This window comes from Monodon monoceros, unplaced genomic scaffold (genome assembly GCF_005190385.1).
Source record: "Monodon monoceros isolate NGI ecotype Baffin Bay Population unplaced genomic scaffold, NGI_Narwhal_1 Super_Scaffold_7, whole genome shotgun sequence".
Lineage (NCBI taxonomy): Eukaryota > Metazoa > Chordata > Mammalia > Artiodactyla > Monodontidae > Monodon > Monodon monoceros.
In genome coordinates this window covers 11,118,563-11,141,083 of record NW_021703784.1, presented here as the reverse complement: position 1 = coordinate 11,141,083, position 22,521 = coordinate 11,118,563, and the positions used below count along the sequence as shown (strand labels likewise).

At 42.8% G+C, this 22,521-nt stretch overlaps 1 protein-coding gene across 2 annotated transcripts in view; it reads left to right on the top strand.

The window, feature by feature from the left end:
• SORL1 (sortilin related receptor 1) overlaps positions 1-22,521 on the top strand; it is a 158,041-nt gene that overhangs the window by 41,426 nt on the left and 94,094 nt on the right. For both annotated transcript variants that reach the window (XM_029209073.1, XM_029209074.1), the window contains 5 exons: positions 4,136-4,237; positions 5,250-5,419; positions 11,043-11,235; positions 14,024-14,141; positions 14,352-14,425. In XM_029209073.1, coding sequence (XP_029064906.1) covers positions 4,136-4,237; positions 5,250-5,419; positions 11,043-11,235; positions 14,024-14,141; positions 14,352-14,425 — 657 coding nt within the window. The remainder of the gene's footprint in view (positions 1-4,135; positions 4,238-5,249; positions 5,420-11,042; positions 11,236-14,023; positions 14,142-14,351; positions 14,426-22,521) is intronic.

Below are 22,521 nucleotides of genomic sequence, written 5' to 3'. Positions count from 1 at the left end.
GTGTGTGTGTGTGTGTGTGTGTGTGTGTGTGTGTGTGTGTGTGTGTGGTGTGTATGGGTGATACGTTGCTGCTTGCTTGCCATTGTTTTGGTGGAAAACCAGACATTTTAAGTGATAAAATGTGACAACTCCTCACATCAGAGTAACCCATTCCCAGGGGGAGCTTTTTGTTGCTTGAGCTTTTGCAAGCTTTTATTTCATTTTCAGGATTCTGAAAATGTTGATTTTTGTTGGTATTATTGTTGCCTTTGTTTTGTGAGTTTCCTGCATTCATTTTGTAAAGTCTGCATCCCTTGTTGGGTATGGCTAGTAAAGAACTGACCATTAGTGGTCAGCTAATGACGGAACAGAGATTTCCTTAAGTACTTTGAGCCATTCGTCTGGCAGCCTTTGCTGAGGGCCTCTGAGTGTGTGTTGGTGGCATGCCTTCTACAACTCTGCCTTAGCCTCTGCTTCTTGTTTGTGTAGAGACTCAAGGTTGTTAGCTGGCTGTGAGAGATTAGGCCCTTTCAGTTCTTTCCTGAGCATAGCACAGCCCTTTTGTGTGTGACCTTGTAAATGTCTTGGAATATTTCAGAGCTTATCAAAGCCTCTTATGGACATCTTCTTCCCCAGTTTTTCCTTTTAGGCTTTTTAGTTCACATTTTGCAGTTCCAAGCGATAATGTTTCTCCTGCAGCTGTGGTGTTAAAACATTTGCCACTTGTCACTGTTCCCCGTAAACGCCCTGGCTACAGGTCTGTGTGTACAGCGAGCTGAGTCATGTTATATAAAGAGAAGACCTGAGAATGCAGCTTTCAAGCGAGTCACCAAGCAGATCAGATCTGACAGTCCTCTGGCTGTGGGGCATTTGGGAAGCTCCAAACCTGTTCTGTCCTCTCCAGTGGCTGCTGGGCTGGTGGTTTTCACAGCTGTTGTAGCTGTGAAGCTGTGGGTTTCCCAGGCTACCACAGAGCTAGAGAGAAAAGGGATGGGATTAGAACAAGTTAAAACATCACCAAGTTAGCTCTTCTTGCCGGTCTTCAGTCGTTGTCTTGAATAAATGCTCCTTGAGTTTTTGCAAGCTTTTATTTCATTTTCAGGATTCTGAAAAAGTTGATTTTGAGAATTTTTGTCAGTGTTCTTATTGTTTTCACAGATGAGTGGGTTTTTAGAGTTCCTCACTTTGCCGTTCCAGAAGTGCTTTCAATTAATATTAACTTTGCACACTTTTTATTATGGACATTTTCACATCTACATAAAAGAATAATTTGTACTGATATGACCTCCCCTTGTGCCTTCATTCAGTCTCAATAGTATCTACGTTTGCTAATCTCTTTTCAGCTGTCTACGCACTACTTATTTTTTTTCCTGGACTGTTTTAAAGCCAATCCAGATATATCATTTTATCTGTAAATTGGGTATAAACAACATGAATGTGGATGGTATTTAGCCGAAACTTTGTTACTGCTTTGAAGGAGAAGGTGGCAGGGAATCTTATAGCCCATTTCTACCGTGATCTAATTTGTATGTGAAAAAGAAATTTGGATGTATCAATTTGGCACTGTGTTTGGCCAGCAGACTAGAAATAAAAGCAGCGTAGCCAAGATGGAGGTTTATTTTTCCCTCATCAGTGCTACCGGAGGTAGGCGGTCTAGGGCTGGCATGTTGGTGCCCTGGTGTTATTGGGGTCGCAGCCCTCTATCTTGCTGTTCTACCATCCAAACAAATGATTTCCATTCTCAAAGTTCCCTCATGGTCCACGACACGTGTACTAGCCTTCGAGTCTATTGGAGTTAAGAAGAATTAAGGACAGACAGAAAGGTCAAAATAGGACCCCTCCTAGCTGATTCAGTCTCTTTAAGCAGCTTTCCTTGAAACCCAACACAATAGTCTGTTTACGTCTCATTGACTGGTAACTCAGTCGCATGACCACACAGAGTTGTACAAAAGGAAGAGAGCCTTAGTCTTTTACTCAGGTGGCCGTCAGGGTCCTTTTGCCAGGGATGAAAGGGATTAATGGATGCTGGGGTAAGTGTAGCAGTGTCTGCCTCTCTGTGAATATGCTCATAGGTGACTGCGCGGAACATTTCTGAAGGAATGGCCCAGAGCCCGTTACCAGTGAGCACTCGGGAGCGGAGCGGAAACAGATCTTCTGCGTTTTACCTTATACCTGTCTGTATCGTGAGATGTTTTTCATGAGTATGTTTCACTTTTATAATAATGGTAAAGGAAAACCCAACATCAACAAAAACCCATAGTTTATTAAGAAATCCATCTTACAATCAATGTGCCATAGTTTCATTGTTAATACTTTTCTTGGTGGTGGTAAAATACCACAATAACTCGTCTACAAATGCTTTAGGAATGAACCTGATTATTCAGATTTAGGAATCATTCTCTTGGAAGGAAGTGGGATGGATGTGTTTAGAGGTTTTTCATGACCTTAGTATTCTGTGATTTTTGCATTTATGCCTTGCTATCCATTCTCAATTCTCAAGCCTCCCAGCAGCCATCATTAAGAACATTTAACTAATGATGCCTGAATGTCACTGAGAAAAGTGGCTCCTTTCTCAGGTATAACTGCAGTAAGGATTTATATAGGGTGACTTAAATCATCTGACCTTTATACATAGTTATAAAACTTTATTGACTTAAGGAGGGCTTTTGGAATTTATACATAGCAGTTTTACTGGGAACTCTTCTCTCATTCAGGTGATACATTTTGCGTTTTTAATCAATCTATCATTTCTATAGCCCCATACTGAGGACAAGCTATTATGTGGTTTTCAGGGTGCCATTTTGAAAAGGCAGTCTTCTATACTTCTCTACCTGGCTTCTTTAAAACAGACTGCTTTTAACCAGTGTTCAGTGGTGGCTTGAAAAAAAAATGTGTGTGTGTGTGTGTGTGTGTATGTATACACATTCTGCTGCTCAAATGAATAGAAAATAACTTCATCAGCTTGCTCTTCACAGTATTTATCGGACATGCATGAGCATGTGTATTAGTAGTTGTTATATTACAGTTAAGAGAAATTGACATCTTCCATAATCTATAGGAATTTAAAATCTATAATAAACAGTAGCAACATAGCCAAGGATAAGTGAAGCCTTCTGCCTGGGGATCCCGACATTCTAATCAGTTGGGTGATAGTCGTGCTTGCGAGGATGTCCACATGAGGATGGGCCTCCCTGTCTGTTTTCGTAGATGTGCAACATTTGCCTTCAGTTCCCGGTCACAGACTTGTAGAGCTGGAAAAAGCCACATAGATCCTTTACAGTGTTCCTTATCCTTTTTTGAAACATTGACCCTTTTGAGAACCTGGTGAGACGTTCTCCCTAGCAAAACGAGTGAGTACATCGACACAGAAAATTTGTATATATATTTCTTGGGTTCCTGGACCGCTTAAACCCATACCCAAAGTCCCGATTCAAATCAGCTTCTCATTTTATAGATGAATAAACTAGGACCTAGAGAAATTTAGAGGTAGCTCCAAATCTAGTGCTTTTATATACATTCTCAAGCTTCCAGCTGTGGTTTAATATCTCTAAAATGCAACGTGATGTGGTCAGCATCGTGTGACGTACTCGGTATGCTACCAAAGAAAGCATATTCTAGCAAAAGACCTTAATCATTGAGGAGTCTTAAAAGATTAAAAAGAGAATCAATGAAAATCCCTTCAACTCTTGGTACAAATTAAAGCCCTGTGACTCGGGGATCCTAGTGATCTGCAGATAAGAGTAGAAGGAGGAAGAGGGTATGTTTTTATGCGTATCAGGTGTGTGGCTGACCTCACCCAGTGGTGGTTTGGGGGCTGTAGGCTCCTCTGCCCCGCCTGTCTCTCCATCACACAATTCTCTCCCTTTTCACTCTCCGCTTAAGCTTTGGCGGCCACCGCCCCCCTCCCGAAGCTCAAGTTCTCCCATCATGTGGTATCTGGAGTATCTAATATTTATTGTAGACCAGGTATAAAGTGGTACAGCCCAAGCTGCCCAGTGACAGCAAATGTTGCAAAAATGTGCATTTGCGGTCACACTCTCTATTTTGTGTTTTTCGTTGAATCAGAGGGGTCTGACTTTGCTGTTTCCTTTTTTCGCTCATTTTGAGTGGCGATAATATAGTACAGTTGATTTTTTTTTTTCCTCTTCCTTGGCAGCATCTCTTCGGCAGTCTGCAACCATCCTCTGTCCAGCTCTGGGTCTCCTTTGGCCGCAAGCCCATGCGAGCAGCCCAGTTTGTCACAAGATATCCTATTAATGTGAGTGGGGTCCACGCCGGGGTGGGAAGGAGTGCCGTTGTCCTCGTGCAGAGGTTAGAGGGAGGGTGATGGGGGGTGGATACCTGATGGAGGCTCCCTGAAGTCACTTTCTAGATTGGTCTTGAGAGAGAGAGCCATTATGCTTTGGGCATCTTGGTCTGTTTTCTCCCTCTTCACTTTTTGAAGTGGAGCTGAATGGGACCCTTAATTTGCTTTAAGTGGAGAAGGATTGGCAGAGAGGTTTGGAACCAGAGTCAATGGTCTCAGTGTGCTAGTGCTGAAGGAATGAGAGGTTAGTGACAGCAGTAGTTATTTATTAAGTACCTGCTGTGTTGCTCACAGATGGTGAGGTTCTAGGATTTGAGTCTCACCCTTTTAGAAACAGATGGGTTGGAGAGCCTGAGAGCAGAGCAGAGGAAGAAACCATGTACAGTCAAAGGCTTGACTATGCAGTACGTGTTAGAACATAGAGAGCGATAGGGAAAGTCAGTGTGGGCTGGGTCATCAGAGAAGTGACCACGGGGAGGAGGTGGCATTTGGAGGCCTTGATGCCAGGGGTTGGTGTGATGGAAGGTTAGTAGCTAAGAGGAGGGTGTGACGGAGAACACGCTTGTCGGTTCTTTGCTTTCTCTGGGCTCTGCCTTCCTATAGTCACCTTAGAAAATGAGAGGGAAGGAAATGCACATTAATCCATGTTGTACTTTGTACTAATGATAGGGAGACATTATTAACTAAAAGCGATTTCTGGGTCATTTTTGGAGTTCAGGGCCCATTCTTATTTTGTGTCCCACCTGCCAAGAAGGGGTTTGCTCCGGCCGTAAGGCAGCCTCAGGGTCTCCAAAGAGAGAGTCGGCCAAGCTTCTTTCCCAACATGGGAAGGCTTTCCGTGGGCTCCGAGCCCACACTCCTCACTGGGACATTTGGAAGTCATTGCTTTAGTGTGCACTGGGACAGTCCACAGGGCCTGTGTGGTTTTTTTGACTTCTGTCTTTTCTGACTTCTGATGCCAAAGGAATATTACATTGCGGACGCCTCCGAGGACCAGGTGTTTGTGTGTGTCAGTCACAATAACAACCGCACCAACCTGTACATCTCGGAGGCGGAGGGGCTGAAGTTCTCGCTGTCCTTGGAGAATGTGCTCTATTACAGCCCAGCAGGGGCAGGCAGTGACACCTTGGTGAGGTAAGGAGACCGGGAGGCCCTCCCTGCTTTCTTACAGCCCTGCACGACCTCTGGTTGGGTGGTTTTCAACATTAGCTGCACATTTGGACTCACCTCGGCAGGGAGGTTTCAGAAACCCCGATTATGCCTGGCTCACCTTCCTAGAAATTATATTTTATCTGGTTTGGGGTGTGATGGGTGTGTGATGATTTTCAAAAGCTCCCCAGGTGACGTTTATGTGATGCACAGTCTGAGCACCACTGCCTGGGTGACACTTAGGGTCACCGCCACAGTGTCAGCCCCTCCTTTGGGTTCCCTTCATTCAGTTCCCTGGTTTTGTGGTCTCAGAGCCAGTGGGAAAGAGCGCTTGCAAATTATCATCAACTCCAGACCAGCTGGTATATGTGGCCACAAGGCCCTGCTTCTGTGTGACTCTGGTTAATTGTCATCATTACTCTTTTTTTCAGTAATTGCAAGGTATTGTTCTGTGGTGTCTGTGGAAAGACACCAACATCACCGATCCTTTGTCAGTAAATCACATGCCTGGAGTGATCCTGCGGTAACGGGTGTTCTCTGGGTCGTGGAGGAGTCCGGGGTTTGGGAGGGGTGGATGCCACGAATCCGTGGGGGCACTGGTGCCACAAGCCCATTTATTCTCATTTATTGGGTGACAAACCAGACTTGTGTGTGTCTGACTGTGATTACGTTTACTCTGTGCTCTTGGGAAGAGCCATCCGGTGGAGCTGACTGACTGGTCTGCAGTGAGGTCTGGCCCAAAAGGCCGTGACCACCAGGTCAGAGGGCATGTCCTTGCTGCCCACTGTCCCTCTTCACGTTGCCAGTTCATTCAGTCATCAGTTCATTCAGCAAGTATGCTGCTGCTTGGTGCCTGGTGATGTTGCGTGTACAGCCATGAGATATTGTATCCAGCAAGGAAAACTCAGGACGAGGCCCCGCATTCTATGGAGCTTTTGTTCTAACTGGGGGAAAACAGAATATAAACAAATACGTGATCTGCTGATAATGGTGAGCGCTGAGAAAAAAAATAAAGCGAGATAAGAGGACAGAGGGTTACGAGGGTATTACTTTATATTGGCTGGTCGTGGAAGGCTGTTTCACAAGGGTGACATTCCAGCAGGTGCCTGAATTACACGAGGAAGGGAGCTGGGCACACACCCCGGGGAAGAGCATTGCAGGCGGAGGGAACAGCAGGCACGGGGGTTCTGAGGTGGGACTTTGTTGGTTTATTTTAGGAGCAGTGAGGAGGCCAGGGTGGATCAAACAGCTGGTGGAGGGGAGAGAGCATCCCCAAGACACAGAAACCAAGAGAGCAGGGTTCAGGTTGTGTAGAGCCCTCAAGGGCATAGAAAGAACTTTATCTTTTTCTTCTGTTCTTCTTTTTTGTGCGGTGTCCTAACCACTGGACCGCCAGGGAATTCCCTATTTTTTCTTCTAAGCACGATGGAGGGTCTTGACCAGAAGCTGGACATTATTTGATTTAACCTGTTACGTTTTTTTGGACACCATTTTAAAAACTGTGAATTGCGTTATGTAAAGAAAAGTGCATAAAACATAAATGGGTAGTGTTAATAAATAATTTTCAGTGAACGCTCACGTGACTTATCTTTTAAAGAAGCCATCCTGGATGCCGTGTGGAAATTAGATAGCGGACTTTCATGTGTCTGGTGGGGACATGAGTGGAAGCGGACTTTCATGTGTCGGGCGGGGGGGGACGCCCAGCTATGAGAGCACTGCCAGAATCCAGGCCAGTGGAGATGGAGGTTGGCTGGACCCCGGGGCGGTAGCAGTAGAGATGCTGGAAGTGGTCAAATTCTGACCATTTGCTGATGGACTGGACATGGAGTATGAGAGAAGGAGGAGTCAGGGACCCACCACTGCTTGGCCGGGGTAGCTGCTGCAGTGATGGTTTCAGACTGACGGAGAGGGCTAGGCGAGGTGCAGGTGTGGGGAAAAGATCAAGAGTTCTGGTTTGGAGATGCCTATTAGATATCCAAGCAGAGAACTTTCTGTGTGGTCTCTGATATGCTTTTCTACGCCCTGTTTCTTCTCCTTTGGAGGTGCTGTCATCTTTTACTCCGTACTTTTTTTTTCCCCGGTGTAGACTCGCAGGTTATTTATTTATTTATTTATTCCAGGCCCCCCCCCCCCCACAGGTTATTTATTATTCAGTGTCTTATGATGTGTTATAAGCCACTCCTGCCGTGATTCATCCTCAGGTTGTTCTGGTGCGGTCAGTCACGGCCCCTTCTGGCTGGTCCTGTGGCTTTTTTTTTTTTTTTTTTGATTTATTGAAGTGAAATTCTCATGATATTAACCATTTTATTAAAGTAAACAACTCAGTGGCATATAGCACATTCACAGTGCTGTGCAACCACCAGCTTGATCTAATTCCCAAACATTTACATTTGTATTTCCCCCAAAGAAAACCCCTTACCCCTTCAGCAGTTTCTCTCCGCTCTGCCCTCCTCCAGCCCCTGGCAGCCACCAGGCTACTTTCTGTCTCTACGGAGTTGCCTGTCCTGGCTGTTTCATATAAATGGAATCATGCCATAACACCTGACCTTTGTGTCTGCCTCTGTGTCTGCTTCACTTTGTAATGTAATGTTTTCAGGGTTTATCCACGTGTAACACGTGTCAATCAATACTTCATTTCTCTGTATGGGTGAGTAATAGTGTCCTTACTTTTTTATAACTAAAATCATGAACCACTCTCTCTCTGGCCTTTTGCCGACTCTTTGTTTGTCACCTTTGAGAGCCTCCAGCTATGGGGCTGATAAGTCAGGGCTTGGCTTCTGCATTTGTCAGCTCTTCAGGATGGAGATGGCAGGGCAGGGCAGGAGTCCGAAGCTGCAGCGAGCGGCTCCCCAGGAAGCGGGAACCTCAGTGATGTGGCCATACGGCCACTGTGCACAGACAGATGGCCCTTTATGCAGTTACAAACGTCCCCCCCCCGACTCCCTGCCCTGCCTCACCACTCGGTCCAGTTAGGAAAATGAAAATAGATTTACGTCAAGGTTCATAGTCTGACATCCTCCTCGGCCTTCTTATTTTTTTCCTTCAGATTTTATCTCGGGACTGGATGTTCAGATGTACTCAATTGAATGACCTTTGTCAGCTGCGTCTCCGTCTCAGCACGATGACATGGGACAGGGGTGAAGGAGCAGGTTATGTGGGCAGGCTGGCTTAACTTAAAAAAAAGAAAACCACACCAAACCAAACGAGCTATTCTTTGGGCTCAGTGGGAAAGTGTGGTGCCGAGGACCTGGATCTCTTTACTTAGAGACCGGGAGAAGGAATTCTCAGCAGGGGTGACCCTGACCTTGTGAGAGGTGCCAAGTGGAGGCAGCGTCTAGATGGAGGGACAGACGTGGTGGGCCCACAGGGCATCTTGAGGATGTGCTGGGTTTGGGCTGAGGGTGGTTGAGGGGGACCTGGTGAGCTGCCTGGCGAGGGGAAGAGCAAGTGGTGAGAGCCAGGGAGAGAAAACGGAAGAAAACGGACTCTCCGGGGGAGATGCTTGGGTAAGTCAGGTAGTTGTAGGGTGCAAGGCGTCAGAGCGGGAGATGACAGGGTGGACTGGGGCCTGGAGGAGCATGGGACATACAGAGGATAGGCTTCTGCTTGGATTGAAAAAATAAAACACCAGGAGAGAGACCGGGGGAGAAACAGGGCTCCTGAAAACGAGAGAAATTCAGACCTCCCAGATAAATTGAAAGAAGCCAATACGGGGACCTCACGATGCTAGGATCACAAGCAGCAGAGCCGAGGTGAAAGGAGGGCAGGGGGGAGCAGACGTGGGGCCCGTTCCTAAGGAAGCAACTGAAAAACAACTAAAACAGACCTAAGGAAACCACGCGTCAGAACATTTGGTCTCAGCGCTGGTGTTTTCTGGAGGACCTTGCTCCGCCTCTCAGCTGGGGTGGCCCTGCCACTTCTGTGTGCGTCTTCCTGTCTGAGGTGGCCAACAGTCATCCAGCTCGAGATTTGTATGACAGATAAAGGGAGAGCGCAGCTCTGTGCTTTTTTACAAAGCCCAGTGGCTCAGAACCCTCCAAATAAAGGACCCGCTTCCAGTTTTACAAGCCACGTGTGAACTGTGGCTACCCTTTCTGAGAGATCTGTTCTGTTTGTAACGTGTGTACCATGTTAGAACAAAACTTCTTCCCAGGGCAATTACAGTATCTGGGGTAGCAGTTAAGGCCGGGGAGGGTCGTCTTCTCTGCTTCACTGTTAATAAACATAACCTCAAGGTTTCCAGAGCCATCCTTGTTAGATATACCATGCCTTTGGGAAAGGGGTTCTGCTTTGCTCCCTGACAAATCCTACCGGCTTCTGTCTGATCATGGTTTTGGCTAATTAGTTGTCAGTATCTGGACAGTGGCTGTGTAACCCCTTAGCTATATTCCTATAGATTGGGTTAGATTGTAAGCCTCAACACTATACTTTTTTAAATTGAAGAATAGTTGATTTACAACGTATTAATTTCTGCTGTACAGCAAAGTGATTCAGTTATACATATATATACATTTTTTTAATTCAGTTCCATTATGGTTTATCATAGTATGTCAAATATAGTTCCCTGTGCTATACAGTAGGACCTTGTTGTTTGTCCATTCTGTATATAATAGTTTGCATCTGCTAACCCTAAACTCTCAATCCTTCCCTCTCCCACCACCCCCTCCCCCTTGGCAACCACAAGTCTGTTCTCTATGTCTGTGAATCTGTTTCTGTTTCATAGATAGGTTCATTTGTGTCATATTTTAGATTCCACATGTAAGTAATATCATATGGTATTTGTCATTCTCTCTATGACTTATTTCATTTAGTATGATAATCTCTAGGTCCATCCATGTTGCTGCAAATGGCATTATTTCATTCTTTTTTATGGCTGAGTAGTATTCCATTGTATATACGTACCATGTCTTCTTTATCCATTCCTCTGTTGATGGACATTTTGGTTGTTTCCATGTCTTGGCTATTGTGAATAGGCCAGCACTATAATTAGTATCGGTGAGTTTGGTTTAAGGTTTCCTGTTTGTCACAGCTCACTAGAGGATTTGGGGTCAGTTTCATTAGTGGAGAAATAAATGTGACTCTGACATCAACTTTTCCATGTTGTATTAATCATTCTGAACCCCACGTGAGGAGTGATAGGTCAGATGAGCATCTTGGCCTTCAAAATTACAAAACATCACTCTTTAAAAAGGACAGATTATTCAGCCGTAAGAAGGAATGAAGTACTGATACAACATGGATGGACCTTGAAAACATTATGCTAAGAGAAAGTAACCAGATACAAAAGGACACAAATTGTATAATTCCATTTATATGAAATATCCAGAAGAGGCAAATCCATAGAGACAGAAAACTGATCAGTGGTTGCCAGCATCTGGGATGGAAAGGGAAAGTGGGGCATGACTGCCAGTGGGTCCAGGGTTTCCCTTTGGGAAGATGAAAATATTCTGGGACTACACAGTGATGATGCTTGCATAACATTGGGAAGGTACTTAATGCCACTGAATTGTGTACTTTAAAATGGTTAAATTTTATGTTATTTAAAATAAGAACATGCCAAGCAAATGATGAATTCATGCTCACAGCTGTTTATTTTCTCTTAATGTAGGTATTTTGCAAATGAACCATTTGCTGACTTCCACCGCGTGGAGGGGTTACAGGGGGTCTACATTGCTACTCTGATTAATGGTTCTATGAATGAAGAGAACATGAGATCAGTCATCACCTTTGACAAAGGGGGGACCTGGGAATTCCTTCAGGCCCCAGCCTTCACGGGATATGGAGAGAAAATCGATTGTGAGGTATAGATACTTTGCTCTTGTTTGGATTGTTAATACACACTTTTAACTGTAGTTCTACTCTTACAGTTCCCAAACTCTGCATCAAGATGCCTTGGGGTGCCATAGTGAACTCACAGGGGCACCATGGGATATTTTAAGTTTTTGAGGGAAAAACTGCGATACTTGACGTCTGTTGGTCACCGTGTGAATTACTATCTTGGGTTAGTTCACCGTTTCAACATTAGCTCATGCTATATGTCTCTTGATGACATATCTTTGTGAAGCTGGATTTTTGGCATTCGATGTGATAAAAAGCAAGTAAGAAAATCAGGTTGGCACAGGAAATGATGGTAGTGATATCTGATTAGATTCCAAAGTTTGAGAAGATGTGCAGTGCCCAAAAGGTGTCTATATACTATTATTAAGTAATTTTGGTTATTTGAGAATGAAATAAAATTTTATGTTTTCTTTCAATTTATACACACACACACACAATATTATTTCAAACTGCTGCTAAGTTATTAGGACGTATACTTACTAAGTTGTTTGGACTTAACTATGTAAAAAAACAAACATTGGTATTTCTTCTGACCTGAGGCTGTTATAAAAAAAATTACTGAGATACCAGTTGTGCTGGGAACCAAGAAAGTCTGGGGACCTGTGCTGTACAGCAGAATGATTTGCTGGGGAACATCTTTTAAAATTCCCCCCTGAATATAATTTAGGATTCTACAGTTTTCCCTACCTGTGGCTTCATCTGAAAAGCTCATGATACTAAAATGTGTCATTTGGTCCCATACAGTGTTACCATTCGCTTAAGTGGCTCCTTCCTTTTCCCTGGGGAGAAGTCTGTGATCGTGGTCCTTGGCTTCATGTGACACCCCACACCTCCATTTTCATTTCTCTAGGGGATCTAGGGTGTGTAAAGTAGGCAGGCGGAAGGAACTTGGAAAAAAAGAGTAGTACTCATTTTTGGAGAAACCAAAACATTTTAGTTAGACAATTACCTGGTCTTTTGGATTTTTGAATTTCATTTGTCCATGGTTATTTGTCAATAACATGTCCATAATTTGTCCATTGACTCTCTTGTATGCTGTATCCGTGGTCCTTGGGAAGATTATTTTGGAGACTCTTGTTCTAGAATGTACTTCTTGATTTTTTTTTTTTTTTTTTTTGTACTTCTTGATTTTTCTTCCCTATTTGGCAACAGGTCTGGACTTACCACATCGAGTCTAGCTTTGGAGAGAGGCAGGTTATAAGTAGGTGCAGATAAACCCCTAGGTGTTGTTTCACTGCACGATATAGGTTTTGGAGCATGTGGTAGGGGTCCAAACCTTGGTTAAATACAATGAATAGTATTGTTAAAATCCAGCTGCTTATTTCCCTGACTGGTCAGTTTATTTATGAACGGCACAACAGTTAGTAATCAGCTTTTAGTTTCTGCTGCTGACTTTAGGTGGTGACAGAAAACGTGAGTTGGCAGATGTTTGAGACTCATTTGCTCCAGTTTTCATTTGCTGAACGTTGATGCTAGCAAGACAGATATTTGTTAGAGAGATCCTTTTGTTATAAAAATAAGTATATGTAGCAAATCATGTCAGTTTTTACCTGTAACTTAAGCACACATAGAGATACCCTATCTAGAACACCAGACAAGGCTACGTAACATTTGACAGTCACTTTCCGGCCGGGAGAATCAGGTATGACCCTACAGCAAAAGGCCTTGTTTGCAGAACTATTAAAATGTGAGCCTAAGTGATAGAAGCCAGTTTGAATAACCTGAAATCTTGCAGAGGACACCTGAAGACTTGTCGTACAAATGCAGACTGCTTAAAAAAGTTTAATGTGACTCTTTTGGTGTTTATATCTCATATGTGTTGTACATCTGGGAGCTTATCAGGGAGCCTTTCTGACTTCTGATTCTTAGTTTTTTTTCTGACAGAGTTGCTTAAATCACATTTGAAATACATCTTCATTGACTTAGAAAATAAGTACCATGAAATCATTTCATTCTCTTTCATTCTTTCGAATGACATGAGAGAAGCTCTAGGTAACATGAGAGAGTGAAAGCTTTCCTATCTACTTGAGTTGGCACTGATTTCTTTTTTAATTTTTATTGAAATATAGTTGATTCACAATGTTGTGTTAGTTTCTGGTGTACAGCTAAGTGATTCAGTTATATATACACACACACACATATATATGTATATATACACACACACACTTTTTTTTTTTTTTCCGGTACGCGGGCCTCTCACTGCTGTGGCCTCTCCCGTTGCGGAGCACAGGCTCCGGACGCGCAGGCTCAGCGGCCATGGCTCACGGGCCCAGCCGCTCCACGGCATGTGGGATCTTCCCGGACCGGGGCACGAACCCGCATCCCCTGCATCGGCAGGCGGACTCTCAACCACTGCGCCACCAGGGCAGCCCACACACACTCTTTTAGATTCTTTTCCCTTATAGGTTATTACAAGATACTGAGTACAGTTCCCTGTGCTATACGGAAGGTCCTTGTAGGTTATCTATTTTATATATGGCACTGATTCCTAATTGCTATTCTCTGAGAGTCTCAGAAGGAATTTTTTCTTAGGATTTTTCTCTTTTCTTCCATGAGAGGCATTTATGTGGTTCAGATGATCACGTCCACCTGGGGTAGTGTGGGGACAGCCAGGCTGTGGCTCTGGTCTCCTTTGGGCCAGATCTCCTTCCTCTGTGCCGACTGCAGCGTGGGCCCAGGAGGCCTCGGCGTTTCGAGGGAGACCTCCGTGTCGTGTCGTGTGCTGACGGCTCCTGAACTTGTGTTCTGTAGCTCTCCCAGGGCTGCTCCCTCCACCTGGCCCAGCGGCTCAGCCAGCTGCTCAGCCTCCAGCTCCGAAGGATGCCCATCCTGTCCAAGGAGTCGGCGCCCGGTCTCGTCATCGCCACGGGTAAGTTGGCTTTGCCTGTTCTCACTGACGGGTTAAGCTATTGGCTTACGTGCAGCCAAGTACACAGTGACCGCTGCCACCTAGGGCAATACTGGCTGTTCGTGGTTCTGAGACATCTTAGTTGCGAGATGACTCAGAATTTCTGGTTGAGCAAGGTGATTATCTGGCGTATTCTTGACATTAAAAATAATTACTCTTCTTGCATTTTAGGTTCAGTGGGAAAGAACTTGGCAAGCAAGACAAACGTGTACATCTCCAGCAGTGCTGGAGCCCGGTGGCGAGAGGTCAGCCCCCTCCCTCCGCAACCCCTGCCCTTGTTTGTGGGAGAATGTGGACTGTGCCTTGACATTTCAGGGACACACACGGCTGGTGGTGGAGGCCAATGACGCCAAGTATGATTATAAAATAAGGAGAGGTACCCGGAGCCACACTGACAGGGTCAGCTGCACTGATTTGTATTCACACCCCGTGACGTGGGCTTGTGATTTTGCCAAAAATGTTACTTTGAATCCAAAACAGACTTTTTAAAAAACAACTGTGAATTTGTGTAAATATCCCAAGATTATAAGTTCCGTAAGGATAAGGCAGTGTCCTGTCACTTCTTTACTCCTGGGACCTAGCAGCGTCTGGCATGGACACATGGTGCTCAGTAACTGTTTGCTGAATCCATCGGCGGATTGTCACGTATTTGTAGTGGTATCAGGTCTGACCCTGGTTTCTTACTTATTTTTGCATATTAGCGAAGTTAAACCAAGCCCCTGCCCCGCCCCCTTCCCTGACTGGCTGTACTGCACAGGCCCTCCATCTCACTCCGTGCTACGGCAGACTCTGTGCTGTGGAAGGAGGCTGTTTTTGCCTGAAGGTTGTGTGACGAATTTGGATCCTTAGGAACTGATTGTACCAATTCTGAAGGTGGGGCTAGTTCTCTAGTCCCCACATGCTAACTCAGCCTTGGACATTAGAGAATTCCCAAACTTGTTTAAAAAAAAAAAGTGTTTTTCACCAGCCTCCCATCAGGGAGACAGGCATCTGGTCTCATTCTGTAGGGGCCGCTTTCAGTGGTGCTCTGCTGTGTGTGCAGGGAACTGCTGGGGTAGAACTCACCAGATCTCTCGCAGGCGGGACGTGATGTCAGGAGGGCTGTGGGATTCTCGGGAGAACCAGCAGACAGCTCCCATCCTCATGGTGCCCTTCCTGGGAATGCAATACATCACTTTCAGAGTGAAATACATAGTATGTAAAGCAGTAGTAATACCCAGCATTTGTTTGGGTCTTGGCCTGTCACATACCTTATCTCGTTCGAGGTAGGGCTTGCTGTCCCTCCATACATTGTGTGTGTGTGCGTGTATGTGCATGCATGTGTTTGTGTGTGTGTGTGTGTGTGTGTGTGTGTGTAAGGACTACACAGCTGTACAGTATGGTAGGAAACATAATTACGTATTCGGATGAGGGAGATTGTTAAGGCCAGAGTAGTCAAAAAGTGTGAACACTTTGGAATTTTCGGGGCATCCTTGTCTAGCTTCCATGGGAAAGATTAAGCAGCGGATTTCCTCTTCCCTGGAGCTGGACATTCCTTTTGAAATTGGGTGTTCTCTCCTCTGCAGATAGGCTTGTGGTTTGTTCGTACCTTCTGATGTTGGTGTAATCTGGGATTTGAACATCTGCAAGTGATTTCCTTCTGGGGAGAAAGCAGTGTCTTGCTCCTCCTCCAGTGAAGTGGTGTCGTCTGGCTAATGCTGGGGCAGCTGTCAGCACCTCCCGCCAGGCATGCTCCACGCCTGCCAAGAGGCAGCCATCGCACAAGGGACCTTAGTTTTGGAGCTAGCAGGGACTAACTAGGGGATGAAAAGGTGGAGACTGTCTGTGTGAGCGGGCATCTGAGTCCCCACAGGCAGCCTTCTCTTTAGAGGGACAGTCTCGGGTGTGTGAGGGGGATAGATGGTGGCCAGGGAAGAGGAAATGGGATGCAGTTGACAGATGCTGTCTAGAAAACTGATGACTAGAATTCTTGTTCCCCTTCTCCTACTAATAAGTTGTGCAAATTCTCAGATCCACAGAGTTCCGTTTTTGCACTTAAAAAAAAAAAAAAACTTTGTTCATGTACAGTAAGCTGCACATAAAGTATATAATTTGATCAGGATTGATCACCATCACTACACCTTCACCCACACCACAGTTAAGACAGTTGCATCACCCACCAAAGTTTTTTTGAGTCCCTTTGTAATTCATTCTGGTCTCTACCCTCATCCCTCCAGACTATTAGCATTTTCTAGAATTCTGTGTAAATGGACTCATACAGATGCAGTCTTCTGGCTTTGAGGTTCATTCATGTTGTTTCATTTATCAGTGATTCTTTCCTTTTTCATTGTTGATCAGTATCCCATTGTGGGGATATTCCACCGTTTCTTTATCCATTCGTTGATTGATGGACGTTCTAGTTTTTGCTGATTACAAATATAGTTGTTACAAACATTTAATTGCATGGTTTTTAGGTGGACATATATTTTTATTTCTCTTGGGTAGATACCTTAGGAAGGAATGAGTGGGCAACCTGGTAGATATGTCTAGCTTTTAAAGGAATTACCAGATTATTTTAAAGTATCAAATTGTTTTCCAAAGTGGATGTACTGTTTCATGTTTCCACCAGCAGTGTGTGAGTTCGGATTGCTTCCGGTGCATGCCAACACTTGATATGGTCAGTCTCTTAAATTTTAGACATTTTAGTAACTGCATATGATACTTCATTGTGGTTTTAATTGGCATTTCTCTGATGACTAATGATGTTGAGCTTCTGGTTTTTTTTTTCTTTTTGATGTTGAGTTTCTTTTCATGTGTTCATTGGTCATTTAAAACTCTTTTGTGAAGTGTCCGTTCAGATCTTTTATATATTTTAAAGAGCTGTGTTTGTCTTCTTATTGAGCTGTAAGAGGTCTTTTTTTAATGTATTCTGAATTTAAGTCTTTTATGTGTGTTATAAGTTTTTTCTCCTAGTCTGTGGCTTGCTTTTTTGTTTTCTTAAAGGTGTCTTTTGAAGAGCAAATGTTTTTAATTTTGGTAAAGTCTAATTTATCAGTTCTTTTCTTCTATGTTTTATGTGCTTTGTTGTTCTGAGAAATGTTTGTCCTTCCCAAGTTAGCAGAGATTGTCCCCTATGTATTCTTTTACAGGTTTTATAGTTTTAGGCTTTAGGTTTAGGTTTATGATCTATTTTGAGTTAATTTGTATATCTGGTGTGAGGGAAGGGTTGATACTCATTTTTTCCTTATAAACATGCTATTGGTCAAGCACCACTTGTTGAAAAGACTTCTCTTTTCCGCATCAAATTGCCTTGGTACCTGTTGGAAAATCAGTTGGCCGTATGTGTGGGTCTCTTTCAAGACTTTCTGTTCTGCTCCATTGATCTATATGCCTGTCTCTTCACCAAAACCAAATTGTCTTGATTACTGAAGACTTAGAGTAAGGGTTGAGATCAAGTACAGTAAGTCTTCCAATTTTGTTCTTTTTAAAAATTACGTTGACTTATTCTAGTTCCTTTGTCTAACCACTTAACATTTTATTTTAAAAATTTTTTTATAATTAATTTTTATTGGAGTATAGTTGCTTTACAATGTTGTGTTAGTTTCTACTGAATAGCAAAGTGAATCAGCTATATGTATACATATATCCCCTCTGTTTTGGATTTCCGTCCCATTTAGGTCACCACAGAGCATTGAGTAGAGTTCCCTGAGCTATACAGTAGGTTCTCATTAGTTATCTATTTTATATACAGTATCAACAGTGTATGTATGTCAATCCCAATCCCCCAGTTCATCCCACCCTCCTTCCCCCTTGGCATTCATACGTTTGTTCTCTACGTCTGTGTCTCTATTTCTGCTTGGCAAGTAAGATCATTTATACTATTTTTCTAGATTCCACATATATGCATTAATATATGATATTTGTTTTTCTCTTTCTGACCTACTTCACTCTATGACAGTCTCTAGGTCCATCCACGTCTCTACAGATGACCCAATTTCATTCCTTATTATGGCTGAGTAATAATTCCATTGTATATATGTACCACATTTTCTTTATCCATTCCTCCGTCGATGGACATTTAGGTTGCTTCCATGTCCTGGAAGCAAACAGTGCTACAATGAACATTGGGGTGCATGTGTCTTTTAAAAAAATTTTTTATTGGAGTATAGTTGCTTTGCAATATTGTGTTAGTTTCCACTATACAGCAAACTGAATCAGCTATACATATACATATATCCCCTCTTTTTTGGATTTCCTTCCCATTTTGGTCACCACAGAGCACTGAGTAGAGTTCCCTGTGCTATACAGTAGGTTCTTATTAGTTGTCTATTTTATACATAGTATCAATAGTGTGTATATGTCAATCCCAATCTCCTAATTCACCCACCCCCCCTTCCCCCTTGGTATCCATATGTTTGTTCTCTATGTCTGTGTCTTTATTTCTGCTTTGTGAGTAAGATCATCTGTACCGATTTTTCACATTCCACATATACGCATTAATATATGATATTTGTTTTTCTTTTTCTGACTTAACTTCACTCTGTATGACAGGCTCTGGGTCCATCCACGTCTCTACAAATGACCCAGTTTCGTTCCTTTTAATGGCTGAGTAATATTCTATCATATATGTGTACCACATCCTCTTTATCCATTCCTCTGTTGATGGATATTTAGGTTGCTTCCATGTCCCGGCTATTGTAAATAGTGCTGCAGTGAACATTGGGGTGCATGTGTCTTTTTGAATTATGGTTTTCTCTGGGTATATGTCCAGTAGTGGGATTGCTATGTCATATGGTAGTTCTATTTTTAGTTTTTTAAGGAACCTCCCTACTGTTCTCCATAGTGGCTGTACCAATTTACATTCCCACCAACAATGCATGAGGGTTCCCTTTTCTCCACACCCTCTCCAGCATTTATGGTCTGTAGATTTTTTTTATGATGGCCATTCTGATCACTGTGAGGTGATACCTCACTGTCGTTTTGATTTGCATTTCTCTAATAATTAGTGATGTTGAGCATCTTTTCAAGTGCCTCTTGGCCATCTATATGTCTTCTTTGGAGAAATGTCTGTTTAGGTCTTCCACCCATTTTTTGATTGGGTTGTTTGTTTGTTTTGATATTGAGCTGCATGAGCTGTTTGTATATTTTGGAGATTAATCCCTTGTCAGTTGCTTTGTTTGCAAATATTTCCTCCCATTCTGAGGGTTGTCTTTTCATCTTGTTTATGGTTTCCTTTGCTGTGCAAAAGCTTTTAAGTTTAATTAGGTCCCATTTGTTTATTTTTGTTTTTATTCTCATTACTCTGGGAGGTGGGTCAAAAAAGATCTTGCTGCGATTTATGTCAGAGTGTTCTGCCTATGTTTTCCTTTAAGAGTTTGATAGTTTCTGGCCTTACATTTAGGTCTTTAATCCATTTTGAGCTTATTTTTGTGTATGGTGTTAGGGAGTGTTCTAATCTCTTACTTTTCCATGTACCTGTCCAGTTTTCCCAGCACCACTTATTGAAGAGGCTGTCCTTTCTCCACTGTACATTCCTGCCTCCTTTATCAAAGATAAGCTGACCATATGTGCATGGGTTTATCTCTGGGCCTTCTATCCTGTTCCATTGATCTATCTTTCTGTTTTTGTGCCAGTACCATACTGTCTTGATTACTGTAGCTTTGTAGTAGAGTCTGAAGTCAGGGAGCCTGATTCCTCCAGCTCCATTTTTCTTTCTCAAGATTGCTTTGGCTATTTGAGGTCTTTTGTGTTTCCATACAAATTGTGAAATTTTCTGTTCTAGTTCTGTGAAGAAAGCCATTGGTAATTTGATAGGGATTGCATTGAATCTGTAGATTACTTTGGGTAGTATAGTCATTTTCACAGTATTGATTCTTCCAATCCAAGAACATGGTATATCGCTCCATCTTTTTGTGTCGTCTTTGATTTCTTTCATCAATATCTTACAGTTTTCTTCGTACAGGTCTTTTACCTCCTTAGGTAGGTTAATTCCTAGGTATTTTTTTCTTTTTGTTGCCACATAACACTTTAGAATCAACTTGTCAATTTCTATAAATCCTGTTGGGATTTTTACTGGGATCACATTGAATTTATAGATCAATTTGGGGAAAATTGACATCATAACACTACTGGGTCTTCTAATCCATGAATGTGGTGTGTTACACCATTTAAAAAAATTCTCTTAGCAATATTTTATAGTTTTCAATGTCGAGGTCTTGTATACTTTCTTTTTGTTAGCTTTATTCCTAGATATTTTTTATTTTTTGGTATTACTGTAAATGGGACTTTCTTTAAAGTTCATTTTTCAGTTTTTGCTGTAGTATATAAGAAGACAGTTGATTTTTATATATTAACCTTATCTTCTGCAACCTTGGTAAAATAATTCATTAGTGTTAGTAGTTGTTTTGTAGATTCAGTATAAGCAGTTGTATCATCTGCAAATAGGGACAGTTTTATTTCTTCCTTTCTGATCTTTACTTGTTTTATTTCTCCTTTTCTCTCTTCCTTGTCTTCCCTTCCCTAATATGTAATAATATGATAATATATAATATGGTGTATTATGTTAAAGGAAAAACTCTTTTCCCTTACTCTCAGAATACTTCTGATACTAAATGTATGGAAGTTTTCCCATCACAGCAAGCAGTACTCCAACTCTTCAGGCACCCACTGATGTCCTACAATTAAGTCAGGACACGTGCTAGCTGGAGTTGGCACAGACCCAGAGTCTAAGGGCTCAGTCTCACAAGACTGCCCCACCTGACCCCACTTCAGACGCCAGTTGCAAGTCTCAGGTTGTCACCTGTACTTCTGACTGACCAGCTATAAACTGGGGGTTCCCATGACTCACTGTTCAGGTTCAGTAATTTGCTAGAATGGCTGACAGAACTCAGGAAAATATTTATTTACATTTACCCGTTTATTATAAAGGATATTTCAAAGGATACAAATGAACAACCAGATGAAGAGGTACATAGGACAGGGTCCAGAAGGGCCCCAACCATGGAGCTTCTGTCCCCACAGAGTTGGGGTGTGCTGTTCTTCCAGCATGTGGATGTGTTTGTTCACCAACTTGGAAGCTCTCTGAATCCTGCAGTTTAGGGATTTTTTTTTTTTTTTTTTTTTACTAATCATTTGACTTTATGTATTTATTTTTTAAATTGAAGTATAGTTGATTTACAATGTGTTAGTTTCTGGTGTACAGCAAAGTGATTCAGTTTTATATATATATATATTTTTCATATTCTTTTCCATTATGATTTATTGCAGGATATTGAATATAGTTCCCTGTGCTATACAGTAGGTCCTTGTTATTTATCTGTTTTAATGGAGGCTTCATCACATAGGCGTGATTAATTATTAACTCACTCTCCAGCCCCTCTGTCCTCCTGGGAGGATGGAGGTGGGGTTGAAAATTTCAAGCTTCTGATCATGCTTAGTCTTTCTGTTGACCAGCCCCCATACTGTCCAGGAGCCCACCATGAGTCTCGTCATTAGGACAAGAGACACTCCTATCACCCAGGAAATTACAAGGGCTGTAGGAGCTCTGTGTAAGACACACTCCTGTCACCCGCACCAGTCAGAAAATTACAAGGGTTTTAGGAGCTCTGTGTCAGGAACTGGGGTCCAAGACCAAATATTAAAACAAAAGGTGCTCCTATTTCTCTTCATCACTTAGGAAATTACAAAGATTTTAGGACCTCTCACCAGGAGCCCAGAACAAAGACCAAAGTTTATATATCTTCTTATAGCACAGTATCACAAATGTAATATGTAATATGGTGTAGTACATTAATTGGTTCTTGAATATTAAACTATCCTGGAATTACTGGAATAATTCTTGAACCCTACTTAGTTACAATATATTATCCTTTTAATGTAAGGTTAGTATTTTTTAAAATTAATTAATTAATTTATTTTTGGCTGTGTCGGGTCTTTGTTGCCACACGCAGGTTTTCTCTAGTTGCGGCAAGTGGGGGCTACTCTTCGTTGTGGTGCGCGGGCGTCTCATTGCGGTGGCTTTTCTTGTTGTGGAACATGGGCTCTAGGTGCGCGAGCTTCAGTAGTTGTGGCTCACAAGCTCAGTAGTTGTGGCTCGCAGGCTCTAGAGCGCAGGCTCAGTAGTTGTGGCGCACAGGCTCAGTTGCTCTGCGGCATGTGGGATCTTCCCGGACCAGGGCTCGAACCCGTGTACCCTGCATTGGCAGGCGGATTCTTAACCACTGTGCCACCAGAGAGGCCCCCGTAAGGTTAGTTTTGATTTGCTAGTAGTTTTTAAAAGGTTTTTGTGTTACTTATGAGAGATATTGCTTGGTAATTTTTTTTTTTTTTTTTTGGTAATGTCTTTGCCAGGTTTTGGTGTTAG